The 16,941-nt window shown below is 41.5% G+C and overlaps 1 protein-coding gene across 11 annotated transcripts in view; it reads left to right on the top strand.

Annotated features, from left to right (window-relative positions):
* Nucleotides 1-16,941, top strand: part of MACF1 (microtubule actin crosslinking factor 1) — a 370,346-nt gene that overhangs the window by 144,892 nt on the left and 208,513 nt on the right. For all 11 annotated transcript variants that reach the window (XM_066269582.1, XM_066269581.1, XM_066269580.1 and 8 more), the window contains 2 exons: nucleotides 2,118-2,179; nucleotides 15,488-15,577. In XM_066269582.1, coding sequence (XP_066125679.1) covers nucleotides 2,118-2,179; nucleotides 15,488-15,577 — 152 coding nt within the window. The remainder of the gene's footprint in view (nucleotides 1-2,117; nucleotides 2,180-15,487; nucleotides 15,578-16,941) is intronic.

Here is a 16,941-nt window from a genome sequence, read left to right as displayed (position 1 = left end):
GCTGGTTGTTAATGGCTGGTGAGAAAATTGGAATGAAGGAAGTAATGGAGGAGGAGAGGGAGAGAGTCGAGTATTGATTAGGTCAGTGATGGGCAATGTTTTGAGCTTGGTGTGTCAAAATTCGCCCCAAAAAAATGAGCATAACTCTGGTGGTGTGTCACTTCGAGAAAAAAACCATAATTTCACGATATTTATAGTTTAAAGAACAAAAATGTATAATTGTAATATATAACTGTATTTAATAAACCAAAAACTAATTATTTAACTTACCTGCTTATAGTGACTTCTTTGTTCATCTGTCAGTTTCTTTTGTTGGTCTTGATATTATTTAACTTGTGTGGGGTGCCGTTAAACTAAGATAAATGAGGCGGAGGGGGAATTCTTTAACTAACCTGCCTATTAGTGATTTTTTTGTTGCTGAATTTCATTGGCTAAATCTTCGATTGAAGGTTGGTATTTTGTACACTTCAAGCCCAAGCAAGCGCTACTAACTTCATCTGTCAATCTGTTTCTTTTGTTGGTTTTGATATTAACGCTAAGAATAAGGTCTCACAAAAGTACGTAGAGGGAAAAATTGTGAGTAAAGCCAGTGCTATATTTTTCAGGGTGCTAAAAGTGTCTGGTAATCAGTTCCAGGCACTCCAAATTTCCTGTTTGTAGTGGCACTCCTCTTGATTCTTCAAGCGGCACCTTTCCAGATTCTCAAGCTTTGACCTTAAGGCGACAAAAACCTGAGCCCAGATGCTATCTTGAAATTCTGCAAGTTGCATCTTATGTAAATTAAGATGGCTGCCGCTATTTCTAATGGCGGGAAACGGCACCCATAGCACAGGCCCTCGTCTCTCCCAGTCTCCCCCTCACTTATCTCAGTAATGATGGTCAATTAGAAATCCACGACACCGGCCCTGGCCGGTTGGCTCAGCGGTAGAGCGTCGGCCTGGCATGTGGGGGACCCGGGTTTGATTCCCGGCCACGGCACATAGGAGAAGCGCCCATTTGCTTCTCTCCCCCCCCCCCCTTTCCTCTCTGTCTCTCTCTTCCCCTCCTGCAGCCAAGGCTCCATTGGAGCAAAGATGGCCTGGGCGCTGGGGATGGCTCCTTGGCCTCTGCCCCAGGCGCTAGAGTAGCTCTGGTCTCGGCAGAGCGACACCCCGGAGGGGCAGAGTATCGCCCCCTGGTGGGCAGAGCATCACCCCTGATGGGTGTGCCGGGTGGATCCCGGTCGGGCGCATGCGGGAGTCTGTCTGACTGTCTCTCCCCGTTTCCAGCTTCAGAAAAATACAAAAATAAAAAAAATAAATAAAAATATAAATAAATAGAAATCCACGACACCCCAGAACAGTAGATTGGATGATGGTTGCTGTGGTTATGTGGTTGCTGGTAATGGCGACACAGGGCCCCCAGAGATGCGTCCCCCACGGCCTCCTGCTGCTCCCTGCTCCGCCAGCCGGAAGTGAAGTCAAAGATCCCCTAATGGCCTAACCAGAAGTCCCAGGACTAGACTCTCTGTGCCAGAGTTCTGTTGTTTTGGCCTACAGACTTCCGGCACAGAATGTCTAATCTACAGCAAATGTTTTATCCTCGGCTACTGCACCTGGCTGTGCAGGAGCCGAGGATGAAACATCGGCATGCAGCCCCATACGTCTCTGGTATGCAGCCGTGTGTCTGGCTAAGTGTGTCAGTGCTGACACGAGTGTCATAGGTTCGCCATCACAGGATTAGGTGAAACTGTATGTGTGAAGTGTGAGATGTAACCACTGCATTATGAGTGCCCCAAATGCCAAGGCCACTCCACTCTTTCTGTTGGTGTATTCACAGCTTTGGCTGTTTGGAGTTTGCTGTAGGGGAAGCAGGAAATCATTCTGCTCCTCAGAGAATTATGATGCTGAGAAGACTTTGCCATGACATGCATTTTGAGCCACACGATTCTGTTTAATCTGTAAAGTAACAACATGATCAGGACAGAAGAGAAAGTTCAGACATGCCAAACTTTCCCAACAAGAAGACACTGTCTCGTAGTTCTCTGGAAACTGTCTCCATGGTCCTGGAGAAACTGGTGTGTGGGAATTTGTTCCTTGGTTAATGCTAAGCCAGTGCCTTCTGTGTTTTCTTGACAGATGAGCGGGACCGCGTTCAGAAGAAAACGTTCACTAAGTGGGTCAACAAGCACCTGATGAAGGTAGGACTCCTTCATAATTGCTGCCCTAGCACCTCTGGTCTCTTTTAATCTGGTTCTATCAGTCTCTTCTCTCAGATGGTTTGGATTGCTTGTCCTGTCTCAAGTTATTAGAGATACACATGTAACTTTTTCTTTTTTTAAATAACGAATGTAATCATAACAGTATGGAAAATTTTACTGATCAACTTTTTTGGTGAGGACAGTAGTACATGCCATTACCTCAGAAGGCTGAGGTTGAGGATACTGTGGGGTAATTCCTGGGATTCAAAGAACACTTTAAAATTATTTTATAAGCCCCTTCAAAATTTTTTATTTCTAACTCTGATTACTAGGTAAGGATTGGGCAGAGGGGATTTTGTGTTCTCTCTCTCTCTCTCTCTCTCTCTCACACACACACACACACACACACACACACACACACACCATGCAGTTTAAAATACAAAACACTTCTAGAATGTCTAAGGTTGGGGAGAAACTTTATGATTATTACTTACTTACTTTATTTATTTATTTAGTGAGAGGAGGGGAGACAGAAAGACAGACTCCTGCATGCGCTACGACTGAGATCCGCCTGGCAAGTTCACTAGGGGGTGATGCTCTGCTCATCTGGGGCCATTGCTCCGTAGCAGCTGGAGCCTTTTTTTTTTTTTTTCTGAAGCTGGAAACGGGGAGAGACAGTCAGTCAGACAGACTCCCGCATGCGCCCAACTGGGATCCACCCGGCACGCCCACCAGGGGCAACGCTCTGCTCACCAGGGGGCGATGCTCTGCCCCTCCGGGGCGTAGCTCTGCCACGACCAGAGCCACTCTAGCGCCTGGGGCAGAGGCCAAGGAGCCATCCCCAGCACCCGGGCCATCTTTGCTCCAATGGAGCCTTGGCTGCGGGAGGGGAAGAAAGAGACAGAGAGGAAGGAGGGGGGGTGGAGAAGCAAATGGGCTCTTCTCCTATGTGCCCTGGCCGGGAATCGAACCCGGGTCCCCCGCACGCCAGGCCGACGCTCTACCGCTGAGCCAACCGGCCAGGGCCTGGAGCCATTTTTTTTAAGCACCTGAGACAGTAGGCCATGGAGCCATCCTCAGTGCCTGGAGTCAACTCGTTCCAATTGAGCCATGGTTGCCCGGGGAGAGAAGAGAGAGAGATAAAAAGAGAGAGAAATGAGAGGGGGAGGGGTGGAGAACGGATGAGCACTTCTCCTGTGTGCCCTGGCCGGGAATCAAACCTGGGACATCCATACACTAGGCCAGTGCTCTACCACTGAGCCAACTGACCAGGGCAGATTTTATTATTTTCAAACAGAGAATAAATCAAGGCAGACAATTTAAGGACCCAACTGAGGATAAATACCATATTTCCCCATGTATAAGACATACCCTTTTCTGAAAAATTTGGGGTCTAAAAACTGGGTGCATCTTATACAGTAGTTGTGGCATTTCAAATGCCATAGATGGAACTGAGGATGAGGCAATATATGAAGACAGCGATTCCTCATCAGACAGAGATGAGGACAAGCTAATGGATTGGAGTTTTGACAGTGAGGAGGACTTGTATGAATTTTATGATGAATAAAATTTGAGTTCAATAACTTTATGTAATACATTTTTAAAAAAAATTTGAGGCCCTAAAATTAAGATGTGTCTTATACATGGGAGCATCTTATACATGAGGAAATATGGTAGTATGACTAATGTAGTAGTTCAGATTTTTTTAAAGATGTTATTTATTGATTTTACAGAGGGGGGGGGAGTGAGAAGTATCAACCTATAGTTGCTTCACTTTAGTTGTTCATTTGTTGCTTGTAATATGTGCCTTGACCAGACAAGCCCAGAGTTTTGAACTGGTGACTTCAGCATTCCAGGTCGACGCTTTATCCACTATACCACTATAGGCCAGGCTGTGGCAGTCAAAATATAAAAACAAAGTTTTTTAGTTAGAATCAGTATTGCTCTGGGAAAGGTCAACAGAGACTTCTTAATTGCTATATCCAGTAGCCTAGTTTTATCTTCCTTTTATTTGATTTCTCTGTAGCATTTGATACTGTTGACTAACTTTCTACTCCTTAACGCCTTCTCTTACATTGGCTTCTAGGATACTGCTTTTTCCTGAATTACCTCTTCCCTCTATGAATGCCTTTTGCCTGCCTCTTCACTGGCTTCTCTTTCTCTGCCTGTCTCCTCTATGTTGATGTTTCCCCAGGGTCCTGACCTTGGACGTTGCCTTGTTTTGTTCTCTGTACTCTGCTTGGCAGTCTCGTTCCGTTGCATGGAACACAGGAAGCACGGGTAGAAGAGGACACAGGGCGACCGCACAGGATCCGATGTCTAGATGCATCTGGGCTTTATGAAAACTAAACTTCATTGGCAGCTACTCTCTCTTTCTCTTTTTATGAGGACTTGTAATTTTTCTGTGTGTCTCCTACATTCGTTTCTTTGCATTTCTCCCATTATTTGTGTGTGAGCTGTTCCTCAACTGGTGATGCCAACTCCTGCAGCTACATGATTCCAAAGATACAAACAGAAGCAACCTGATTGGCTGGGGTTTCCTTTTCCTGCATGGGTCAGGTATCTATCCATCAGTAAACTATGGGAGATGGTTACATAAATCCAACATGGCTCCTTAGGGCCACTTGTGTAATGAGAACTGAGAGTGAGGGTGATGTTCAAGCTACAAGATATGGATAAGGAGGTGATGAAAGAACCATTTCCTGAATTCTTGCCTGAACCAAGGACCTGTGTATCTTACAGTGTTCTCAGCATGTTCATCTGGGTGTTACCCAGACACATCCTATATTCAACATATCCCAGTTGCTAAATATTGTTGCTCATGTACCTAGCTGTCCAAGTGTGAACCTAGAATCATATTATATTCAGTCTTGCCTATCGTCTCTCCCTTGTCACCACTATAGTCTGTCACTTCCAACTCAGAAAGAGTTGCATCTGACTTCGCTTCTCCATCCCTGTTAACCTCTGCTCTAGTCAAGGCCTCTTTGTCTCTTGCCTTTAACACTATAATAGTTTCCTAATTAAGTTTTCTATAATCATGGTAATCATGGTAGTTTTTTGAGTGTTTACTGTAAACCAGGCATTCTGTCCTCATAAGCCCTTTACATAGGTTACCTCATTTAATGCTTCAGTGACCTTGAAAATTCTTTTTCAATTACAGTTGACATTCAGCATTATTTTATGTTAGTTTCAATTCTTCAGTGACCTTGTGCTGTAAATTCTATTAATATTCACATTTTATCAATGAAGATTGAGATTTAGAGAGACTCAGTAGCCTGTTTAAGGTCACACTACAAAGAGGCAGAACAGAAATTTTAGAACTTGGCCTGTGCAGTATTGGCACTGGCTTCTGCCTGCCTTTTCAGGCTCACAGCATTGTATTCCTGTCATACTTGAAGCTCTTGCCGAATTGTGTACCATGCTATCTTATGACTGTATCTTTGCTCATGTTCTCCCTCTGCATGAAATACCTTCCCCAGCTCTGTGCTGCCTGGATAAAATCAACTTAACACCTCCTTAATAAACATGTTCTTGACTCTCCCACGTGGAGTTGACTACCCTCTGCCTGTGCCCTTCCCTGTACTTCTTTGTACTTCCGTTGCAGCACCTGTGGCATAGATCTTTCTGCTAGATTATAACTTGAATGCAGATATTGTATCTTCTTTTTTCAATGTGAGGACAGAGAAGGAAGTGGGAGGGAAACTGGTGCTCTCCTAATTCTTTCAGTGTATGGACCAGTTGCCTCTTGTTTGATGACAGTAACTGTCATGATGCAGAGCCCTTCACAGCCTGGTTCCAGTCTGTCCAGCTTCTTTTCCAACCCCCCCCCCCCCCCCCCCCCCCCGTGTAGCCTGTGCTGTAGCCACAGGAGACAACCTCCTGCTCCCTGTACTGTCACACCTCCTTCTTACTCATTCCCCCCCACGCCCAGAATGCGTCTATGTCCCAGCCTCCTCTGCCCGGCCGTCACCCACTTACCCTTCAAGCCTCAGGTCCATAATCACTGTCCTGAGACTCTGACCTCCCTCCCTTGCACTAAATTAATTGCAGCTTCATCTCTGTACCACCTTGAGGAGACATCTTGTATGTTCACACATTGGTTTCCTCTGTTAGAGTGCTCCTTGAGGGCTAGACTGGATTGTGCTGCTTTGTCTACCAAGCACTGCACCAGGGACACAAGAAATATCCAGTAAGTATCATATTTGTTGCTTTGAGTAAGTAATATTTTGATAGGCACTTTCTTATCTGACTTGATCCTTATAATAACCCTGAAAGAGGTAAAAAGTGCTTTTCTTTTTTCAGTTTTCACAACTAAAGAAAGTGAGAATTGGAAGGATTAAGTGACTTCCCAAGATCAGACAGCTCGTGACGGATGGAGCTAAAGATCCATCATGAGTCTTCTGACCTAAATTACTCATTCATTCTGCTGAATATGATCCCAATTTGCTCTGCATGCATCCCTCATCTTTAACGATGGGAAGAACTGAATTTATCCTGCCTCTTGCTTGTCCCCCTAAACTTTGTGGTTGAATACAAATGCTCTGGTTCTCTGCTGCTCATTTGTAGCTGGTGCTGCCTGTTGGACCTGTCCTCTGCCTCCGTTCTGTGTGATGACAGGAAGCTGAGGGAGAGAAAAACTAGACGAACACATTGTAGCATTGTGAGGAACTGGAGACCAGCCAGGGCTTTCCTGAAATCACTGGCTATCTGTCATCCCTTCTCAGACTTCTACCCTTATGGTTCTAATAGCGTTTTCTTGTCTTAGGATCTTTCAGAGAGATGATTCACTGCTAATCAGAATCATTGCTCCAGTGTTGGAATTCTTTGAACTCTTGGCTGAGAATTAGGGATTGAGATTTGTTTTTTCTTTTTTTTTTATAAATTTTTAATTTATTATTATTTTTTACAGAGACAGAGAGTGAGTCAGAGAGAGGGATAGACAGGGACAGACAGACAGGAACGGAGAGAGATGAGAAGCATCCATCATTAGTTTTTTTCATTGCACGTTGCAACACCTTAGTTGTTCATTGATTGCTTTCTCATATGTGCCTTGACCGCGGGCCTTCAGCAGACCGAGTAACCCCTTGCTGGAGCCAGCGACCTTGGGTTCAAACTGGTGACCTCGGGGTCTCGAACCTGGGTCTTCCGCATCCCAGTCCAACGCTCTATCCACTGCACCACCGCCTGGTCAGGCGAGATTTGTTTTTTCTAACTCAAGCATTCTTTGCTTTGTTCCCCAAGTCCACCCAGGTGAATGTTGCCATTGACAAGTAGACTGATACAAGACCAAAACAACCAAGCCTCTTAAGTTCTAGATTTCGTTGACTTAAGATCTTTCAGATTCCCAAATACCCTTTTGTTCTGGAATAAGCAAATTAACCCCCCATATATATAAAAGATTATTTATTAGTTTTAGAGAGAGAAGAGAGAGAAAGAAAGGGGGGAGGAGTGAGAAGCATCAACTAGTAGCAGATGCTTCTTGTAGTTGCCTTGACCGGGCAAGGCCAGGGTTTCAAACCGGTAACTTCTGCATCCCAGATTAATACCCTATCCCTGTGCCACCACAGGTCAGGCTTTGTATTTGAGAACAGTGTCAGTACAATCTTAAAAACATCTGAAATAAAAAAAATAACCTAATTTAGAATACCAGCCTATATATCTAAGAGTTCTGCTTATATACCAGAACCATCAAAAAGAAAATCCTAGAGTTTTAAATTAGGTTTTATTTAAATTACCTTTGCCATATCTCTAGGTCCTGGTAACTGATAAAATATATCCCCCCAAAGAGAACATCAAGAAAGGGTGAGAGGATGAGACACCGCATGTGCTCCTAAGGAGGAGAAACGCTTCCTCTAGTCGGTTCCTATTGACTTCAGAGAACGGCCAGTATTTAATCTAGCAGATGGAATAGTTTGTTCCATTTTTATTTATGTTTGCAATCTGGAAGCCACTGACCTTCCTGGAATTTTAGTCAAGAATTCCAGCTAAATCAGCAAAAGATTTTTTGTTTGTTTGTTTGTTTTTGTTTTTGTTTTAATTTTTCTGAAGTTGGAAATGGGGAGGCAGTCAGATTCCCGCATGCACCCAACCGGGATCCACCTGGCATGCCCACCAGGGGGCGATGCTCTGCCCATCCAGGGCGTTGCTCTGTTGCAACCAGAGCCATTCTAGCGCCTGAGGCAGAGGCCATAGAGCCATCCCCAGAGCCTGGGCCAACTTTGCTCCAGTGGAGCCTTGGCTGCTGGAGGGGAAGAGAGAGACAGAGAGGAAGGAGAGGGGGAGGGGTGGAGAAGCAGATGGGTGCTTCTCCTGTGTGCCCTGGCCGGGAATTGAACCCGGGACTCCTGCACGCCAGGCCGATGCTCTACCACTGAGCCAACCGGCCAGGGCCAGCAAAAGTTTTAAACTCCGAATATTTACTGTTCTCAGTTTTTCTCTGTTTGAGGGTCTCTGATCGAACACAGTGTAGTAGACAGCTCTGGTGATTCCAGGCACCCTCTCCTGTGCAGCGGCTTTTGCTGTAGCCACATGAGAAAATTCACTCCCTAGATTCTGCGTGTACTTTCACACTTCTTTGCTTGTTTCTGTCTGTGGGAAATGTCAGCAGGAGACTAGCAGTGGCGTTTTAGAGATGGACACAGTAGCGCTGGTTAGACACTGAGGAGAGGAATGGTGGGTGCTCTTGTTGCACAGGCGTGACCATCTGATGGTTGTTTGTGGCATCTCTGCCTGGACCTTGAGTTTTCAGATCTTTACTCTTAAATGCATCTCAACCCCCATTAAACGTTTTGGGCCGACATCTGGGCTTGGATTCTCTACTCCCTGTGCACAAGTGCCTGCCTGTTAAGAAAAGCTACCTGCTGTGGATTTTTAGAGTCATCCAAAAACCCAATGAGAGGGTCTTTGTTAATTAATTAGACTTGGTTGCTACCACTGTTAAATTTCTCAAAACTTAAGGAACTCTCAAAATAGAGAGAGGATAGAATTGTCTGCAAAGAGCTTTATGCTTTGTTCTTCTCACTCACTCTACTTACTCCAACAGGGATTCCAGCCTTCCCTTCTTTTTTTTTTTTTTTTTACAGAGACAGAGCGAGAGTCAGAGAGAGGGATAGATAGGGACAGACAGAAACGCAGAGAGATGAGAAGCATCAATCATCAGTTTTTCATTGTGGCACTTTAGTTGTTCATTGATTGCTTTCTCATATGTGCCTTGACCATGGGGCTACAGCAGATTGAGTAACCCCTTGCTCAAGCCAGCAACCTTGGGTCCAATCTGGTGAGCTTTGCTCAAACCAGATGAGCCCACGCTCAAGCTAGCAACCTTGGGGTCTTGAACCTGGGTCCTCCGCATCCCAGTCCAATGCTCTATCCACTGTGCCACCGCCTGGTCAGGCTGGCCTTCCCTTCTTATTCCCTGCATTTGAGGAGTTCTTTCCTGAGGGAAAAGTACAGGCCAACTATAATCTGTTTTTTAGCATTAGGCTTTTCCTTGAGGATAAATTTGGCCACTAAATTAAAATGGAATTTCCTTCATATAGTTTAGAAATGTATAAATTCAGAAATCCATTTGAAATTACTAGGTTCACTTTCACTTTATCTGTATCTTTTTTAAATTTTTATTTATTGATTTTAGCGAGGGAGGAAGGAGTGGGGGTAGAGACAGGAACATCGATCTGTTCCTGTGTGTTCCCTGAACGGGGATCGAACCAGCAGCCTCTGGGCTAAAGGAGGATACGTTAACCAACCAAGCTATCCGGCCAGGGCTCCTGTATCTTTTAATAAGTATAACTGAGAGTAAATGATATACTCTTGTCTTTAAAACTTTCCCCTCTGACCTATTTTATTTTGCTCTTCAATATAATTTGGATCAAGAAAATGGAGCTGCTTGTGTTTTCTTTTAACAGCCTTACAGGGAAGCTTTTCTAGATCAGGTTCTCTGCAGGTATCAAAGAATACTACATGATAATCCTTGGTTCTTTTGGGTGACCTTTTATAATTTAATAACATTGCTATATGCCATTTCTACCCCTCAAGTGTCACGGGTGTCTTGTGAAGGGAAAGAGCACTGAACTCGGAGTCAGGAGACAGTGATCTGAAACTTCCCAGCTACATTATATGACACAAGTTATTTAACTTCTCCAGGCAACATTTTCCTATCTGTAATCTGAGAGTGTTAGAGTTAAGTAATCTTTAAAATCCCTTTGGGCTCAGATTCTGATTCTAAGCACTTAGTATAATTTATTCCCTTTGCTAAAAAAGCCAATCAGAAATTGAGGATAGCCGTTTATCTTTTTATAACTTCAAACAATCTTTAAAAAATTGGAGAGCAGCCTGACCTGTGGTGGTGCAGTGGTTAAAGCGTTGATCCGCAGTGCTGAGGTCACTGGTTCGAAACCCCGGGGCACTCCCGGATAAGGCACAGACGAGAAGCAGCTGAGTTGATGGCTTCCACCTTTCTCTCTCTCCTTTCTCTGAAATCAATAAGTAAAATCTTTAAAAAAAAAATTGGAGTGCAGAGCTTTTCCTTGGTTTATTAATAATGCATGGGGGGTTGGGGAAGATTGACCTGGGTTAGGATGGACTTGGTCTCACAAAATTTAGTCATTAGTTTTCAAAATGTCTTCTTTTTTGAGATTTAACTCACATGTACAATTCTCCCATTTAAAGTGTATAATTCAATGGCTTCTAGTATATTATCAGAGTTGTACAGTTATCATAGTCAATTTTAGAACACTTTCATCACCCCCAAAAGAAACCCTATACCCTAACCCCCCAATATCCTTCCCAGCCCCAGGCAACCACTTACCATATTTCCCCATGTATAAGACGCACCTTTCCCCCAAAAATTTGGGGTCTAAAAACTGGGTGCGTCTTATACACTGGTTATAGAACTGTGGCATTTCTAATGCCATAGATGAAACTGCGGACGAGGCAATATATGAAGACAGTGATTCGTCATCAGACACAGATAAGGACAAGTTAATGGATGGGAGTTTTGACAGTCATGAGGAGTTGTATGAATTTTATGATGAATAAAACCTTGAGTTCAATAACCTTATATAATACAGTACATTCTTTTTTTTTTTTTTTTTCCAAATTTCAGGCCCCAAAATTAAGGTGCGTCTTATACATGGGAGCATCTTATGCATGGGGAAATATGGTATCTACTTTCTGTCTCTATAGATTTGCCTGATCTGGATGTCTCATATAAATGGAATCATACAGCATGTGATCTATTCCTTTGTTTTACTGGCTTCTTTCACTTTGCATAATATTTTCAAGGTTCATCTATGTTATAGCCTGAATCAGTATTTTTTGCTGAATAATATTCCATTCTATGGATGTACAGCATTTTGTGTACCCATTTATCAGTTGATAGATATTTGAGTTATTTTTATTTTTTGGCTATTACAAGCAGTGATTGCTGTTGTGAACATTCAGTCATGTACAAGTTTTTGGGTTTTTTTTTTTTTTTCTGGACGTGCTTTCAATTCTCTTATATATACCTGGAGTGGAGTTACTGGATCATATGATAACTTGCGGTTAGCCTTTTGAGGAACTGTCAAGACTTTTTGCCAAAGCAGCCACAGCATTTTCCATTTCCACCAGCAGTGTATGAGGTTTCCGGTTTCTCTACATCTCCATCAAACACTTATCATCCATTTTTGTGTGTGTGTGTGTTTTTTCAATTGTGGCCATCCTACTAGATGTGATGTGGTATCTCACTAAAATTTTGATTTACATTTTCCTTATGGCTAGTGATATTGAGCATTTTTTCATGAGTTTGTTAGCCATTCATACATATTCTCTAGAGGCCTTCACTCACTTTGACAGTGATTTTTCACAGGCAGTACAAACAGTCAACAATCTGGATAGTTGAAGTTTTCTACTCTTTTGTTGACAGAGAGCATGATTATTTGTTGGAAACATACATATTGATGATTTCTGAGCACTCTTGGCTTTATTTTATGCAGCTGTCTCTATAACTAATGATACTTACTTTACTGGACATTTTCTTAAGGCATTTGTGGAAAACTTTAGAGTCAACTTTGTATTTGTAGAAGAGATAAAGACTTCAGAATGGAGCAGACCTAGATTTGATCAGCCTGGCCCTTTACTGGATGTGTGATCGTGGGATGTTAATTAAGCTCTCCAGATTCTGTTTCTACAATTGAAAAGTTTCTGACATGGAAGCACTAGAATGTTAGTTAGTTTTTGTCCTTCTCTGGGCAGAGTTGTGACCAGTATGCTTCAGGAACAGACTGTTCTCTGTTCTTGAAAATTCTCCGAAGGGGAAAATACTTCAGCATTCTCCTTTCCTGTTACCTCTGTCTATATCTCTCTCTGTTGGTTTTCACAGTTATTTTGTGTAATCAGAGAAGGACTGAGAGATATAACAAACTAGTTTTCCACTAAATTTCTTATAAAGTGGTTGAATTTTGCTATTCATAGTTGTAAAATATAACTGGAATTTTGGGGCCTTGCTGTGAAATTAACTTTGCATTTCAAAGTGCCTCCTTTTTCTTTTCAGTACCCTGTGGTATTTAATATCCTATTGATAACATGATCTCAACTGGTCCTTAACCCTACTTTTAATTCATTTAAATAGTTATTCAGTGTCCATTCCTGCTATTATTTATACCCTATATTCAGATGTTATATTATCAAAAATAAGTCCCTTGTTGTTATCTCTTCTCTTCTTAATCCTTAATACCAAGTTTTTAATATTTTGAATTATTTATTTTTAAATTACCATTCATTGATAATCTGATTTCCTTTCTACCACTCTTCAGAAAATTATAATCCCAAACACACTTATTGTAGGAAAATTAAAAAACCCTTTCTTAGTCCTCATCCTCCTTGTCCTGTAGCATTAGATGCTGGTGATCACCCCTTCCTTGATTATACATTCTCAGTGTTTTTGATCACCCTTTCCTTGATTATACGTCCTCAGTTTTTTGTCTACCTCTCACTGCTGTGCGCCCCCCCCCCCTCATTGATTGCTTTTCCGTCTCTGCCTTCTAATTTTGGCTATTCCCTCAGGCTCAGTCCTTAGCACTCTGCTCTTCTCGCTTGCCCCTAACCCAGAAAGCCCAACATTTCCCATGTCTCTAGTTAGCACCTCTATGCACATGACTTCTAAACTTAAGTTCTCAGCTGACCCAAATGGAATTCTGGTATTTTCAGCTGCTTCAAGAACATTTCCATTTGTAGCTCCTTTGTGGCCACTTTACATTCAACATACTTAAAACTGAATTTGTCGAATTCATTCCCTTTCCAACCCTCATGACTGCTTCTTTCTGTTAGTGGCTCTTCTGGCTGCAGAGTTCGAAACCTTGGACCCATCTGAGGGAGAGGTCCTAAAATCTTGGAGCCACTGGTGTGCTAGAGTCAGTTTACACAGGCTCACAAGAGCCAAATGTTAAATTCTGGGGAATTTTGTGAGCTTGTTGCTAAGCATAGCCATTGTTAAAAATTAAATTATATAAACTTATAGTTAAATACATTCTATTTAAAATAAAAGTAGTAAATACTCAAAACTCATCACTTCATAGTTATTTTTCTACATACTCTTATTATCTGTGTTCTTGAGGTTAATTATGTCTTTTGTATTTATGTGATGAAAACACTACATAATGGTGTGCAAAATGTACTTTTCTTCCCAACGTTGCATTTAGTGAGATTATAATAGCAGCTTGCAAGTGGTCATGGTGGGAGTATTGACACCCTGAAAATCAACAAATACTACAAGTCTGAGCTGGGTGCATTGTTTTGTTCATTGTCAACTTCAAGTGAGGAAGAGAAATGTAAATGTTGCCGCTTAAACCAGAAAGTGTGTCATATCTATAATGAGTACATTGTAAATAGCTCAGAAATTGAAGAGATGTTCTTTCAGTATTTGAAAGCTATTATGCGATTTATTATGAACCATTTTTCTTCATTCAGGTACTCTACCTGTTACTTTATTCCTTAATACACATACACACAAACATGTATAACTTGCAAATTTCAAACGCTATACCTTGTTTTATATGGTTTTCCTATCTTCTTTCTTTCTTTCAAAACATTTTGTAATTTTTCAAGTTTTTTCTAGTTTGGGAAGTCTTCTCAGATAGATACAGTTTTCATCTTTTCTAATTCCCTTTCTGTTTTTGAATGCTAGATATTATAATTGGAAAGGACTGTAATTCAGTTTTCCACACAAATTTAGAAACCTCAATATCCCAGTCTCTACTTGAAAAATCCCAGTGTCTAGAAATCGACTACATCTGAAACTGGCCCTTTTATTGTTATCTAGAAAATTATTTATTTTGAAAAGGAATTCTTCTCCTTGTAATTTCTACTAATCTTCTGATTCTGTGTTGTGAGTGTCACTCAGTGAAGTATCACTAGATTTGGAATAAGTCAGAAGACCTACTGCCACTTACCAAAGCTATGAGGCCTTAACATCTCAGAGCCTCAGTTTCGCTTATCGAATATGGGTCACAAATAAACCTCACAGGGGTTATTTGGATTCAGTAAATAAAAGAATATTATGGTTGATTATAAAACATAGAAGTTAAAAAAAACATATAGAAGTTAATGGAAAAGACTAAAATTCAAAAAGACCAAATTGAGGCCAGCTTTCCACCTGTGATACTGGGCAAGTTATTTAACCTCTTTGTGCCTCATTTCCTCATGTATAACATAGGAATAATAATAAAACCTGCCTGGTGGATGTGAGGGGTAGATGGGATAACAGGGAAAGCATTTTGCATAGATTTGGATTTTAACCATATATTTTTCCAAAGTGAGATTTGTTTTTCCATAGTTTCTGTTATAAAATTGGAATTATTTTTCCTAAAAGGAAGATAATTCTCAAATTTACTGTAAAATATTTGGTAAGAGAGGGGTTAAATTAGATGTATACCCTATGAAGCAGGGTACCTGGTATTTTAGTTTCCTTTGTATACTCTCTGGAAGGCTTTTTTACCTCTGGGCGACTCACCTGTCCATCATTGGCCATCGTATCTCATTTAGGTTCATAATAATTCATGAAGCGTTTCAGGATGATTAAGACTCCCCATCTCCTTGCCCAGACTTTCTTGAATACTGTTCAGGGTTGCCATAATGTGTAATAAATCTGGCTTCAATTTTAAAAAAAACACACACTTTTGGTAAGTGTTCATGTGCTGTACTCCAACCTGAAAATTCCTGAATTTACTGTTTCCAGTTTCAAATATTTAATTTGTTTACAGAGATTCTTTTGTAGAGAATAAGGTAATTCAAGCTCAAATAAAAAGCAGTCTGTTTTACTGTTGTGCACAGGTCCGCAAGCACATCAATGATCTTTATGAAGATCTGCGGGATGGCCATAACCTGATCTCTCTGCTGGAGGTCCTCTCGGGCATCAAACTGGTGAGCTTCTCCCTTCCCCTAATGTGTGACCTCACAGGTGTGGCCCTGTTAATGACGTATCTATCGGTCCATCGTGCTGAGTGGTGGGGCAGTGGCCATCATTGCTTGCTTTGTGACATGGGAGTCAGAAGCAGAAGAGATTATGGGTGGACTTTATTTCCATCTCAGATCTACAGTTTACATATGGTGTGATTTTATCTTAATCCAAAATGATGTGTCATGTATTCTCATTTCTTGATAGATTCAGGTATCAGTTATATTTCTTTCATAACTGCATACTTTCTCCTTACTTGTTTTTAAATCCATTTACAGATACTAGTAGTATTTTAGGAATAGTAGATTCAGAAAAAAATTTTTATTAAGGTGTATTTTTCTTCTTGGAATTTTATTTCATACTATATATATAGACTTTTTCTTATTTTTCCATTTATTATGAATTGTTTAATTTTCTGAATTCAGCTCAGGTCCTGAAGTTTACATTTAAAAGCCCAGATGTTTCGAGTAATTTTTCCCCCAATTCACCTCACTTTTCTCCTGCTGTGATTCACTGAGTCTCACAGGTTTAAAGGATGCTGAAATTGGTGCCTGAGCACAGCCCTAGATACAGTCAATACATTTGGGCTCCTTGGACAACCAACTGTACCTGCCTCCTCTCCGAGTGTATTAAACGTATTAAACGTTGCTCGTGGGAAACACCTATATGCCTGAGGGCAAATTTGTGTGAGCCTCTTAGCTTGTCAGATGATAGTCCTCATACTTGCTTTGTTTGCAGGATTAAAACAATCTCACTTGACGGGCCCATTGTTTCATATATTTGAGGCTAATGGAAGCAGGTGCTCCTGTGCAGTTTCTGTTCTAGCTCCAGCATCACAGACAACATAATTTTCACTTAGAGAAGTCTAGGGTTGACTACTGGAAACATCTGTGAGGAAAGAGAACTGAGGAGAGGCAGGCGCACAGTTTGAGTAGTCTGGGAAGCTCAGCCCACTCACTGCCATTGGTGAATCCGTAGTCATTATTCGTTGTGTTTTAGGAACAGAATTTGGCATGTTAGATTTTACTCCCTAAGTAATATTCAGCTCCATCTAGGATTGGGTTTGGCTTCCCTTGGGCCCTTTGGTTTGGTTTCACATCTTTTTTTGCCTTGCAATAGAATTATGTTATAATTTTTAATGGCCTAAAATTGACAGATGCTCTTATTAGCACAGCCAGCACAGAGTGAATTCTAGTTCTTCTCTGGCCCTCATTCATAAATTTCATGGGTATTCAGAATTTCACCTTTGCTATGCTGGATTTTACTCCTCAGAGCTCATCAAGTTATATTTTGTGCAATTTGCCTGGTATGTTTGATGACTTGTAGTGAT

The sequence above is a fragment of the Saccopteryx bilineata genome, chromosome 3 (genome assembly GCF_036850765.1).
Source record: "Saccopteryx bilineata isolate mSacBil1 chromosome 3, mSacBil1_pri_phased_curated, whole genome shotgun sequence".
Taxonomy (NCBI): domain Eukaryota; kingdom Metazoa; phylum Chordata; class Mammalia; order Chiroptera; family Emballonuridae; genus Saccopteryx; species Saccopteryx bilineata.
Note: the sequence above shows the minus strand (reverse complement) of the source record. Positions and strands in the feature narration are given on the sequence as shown.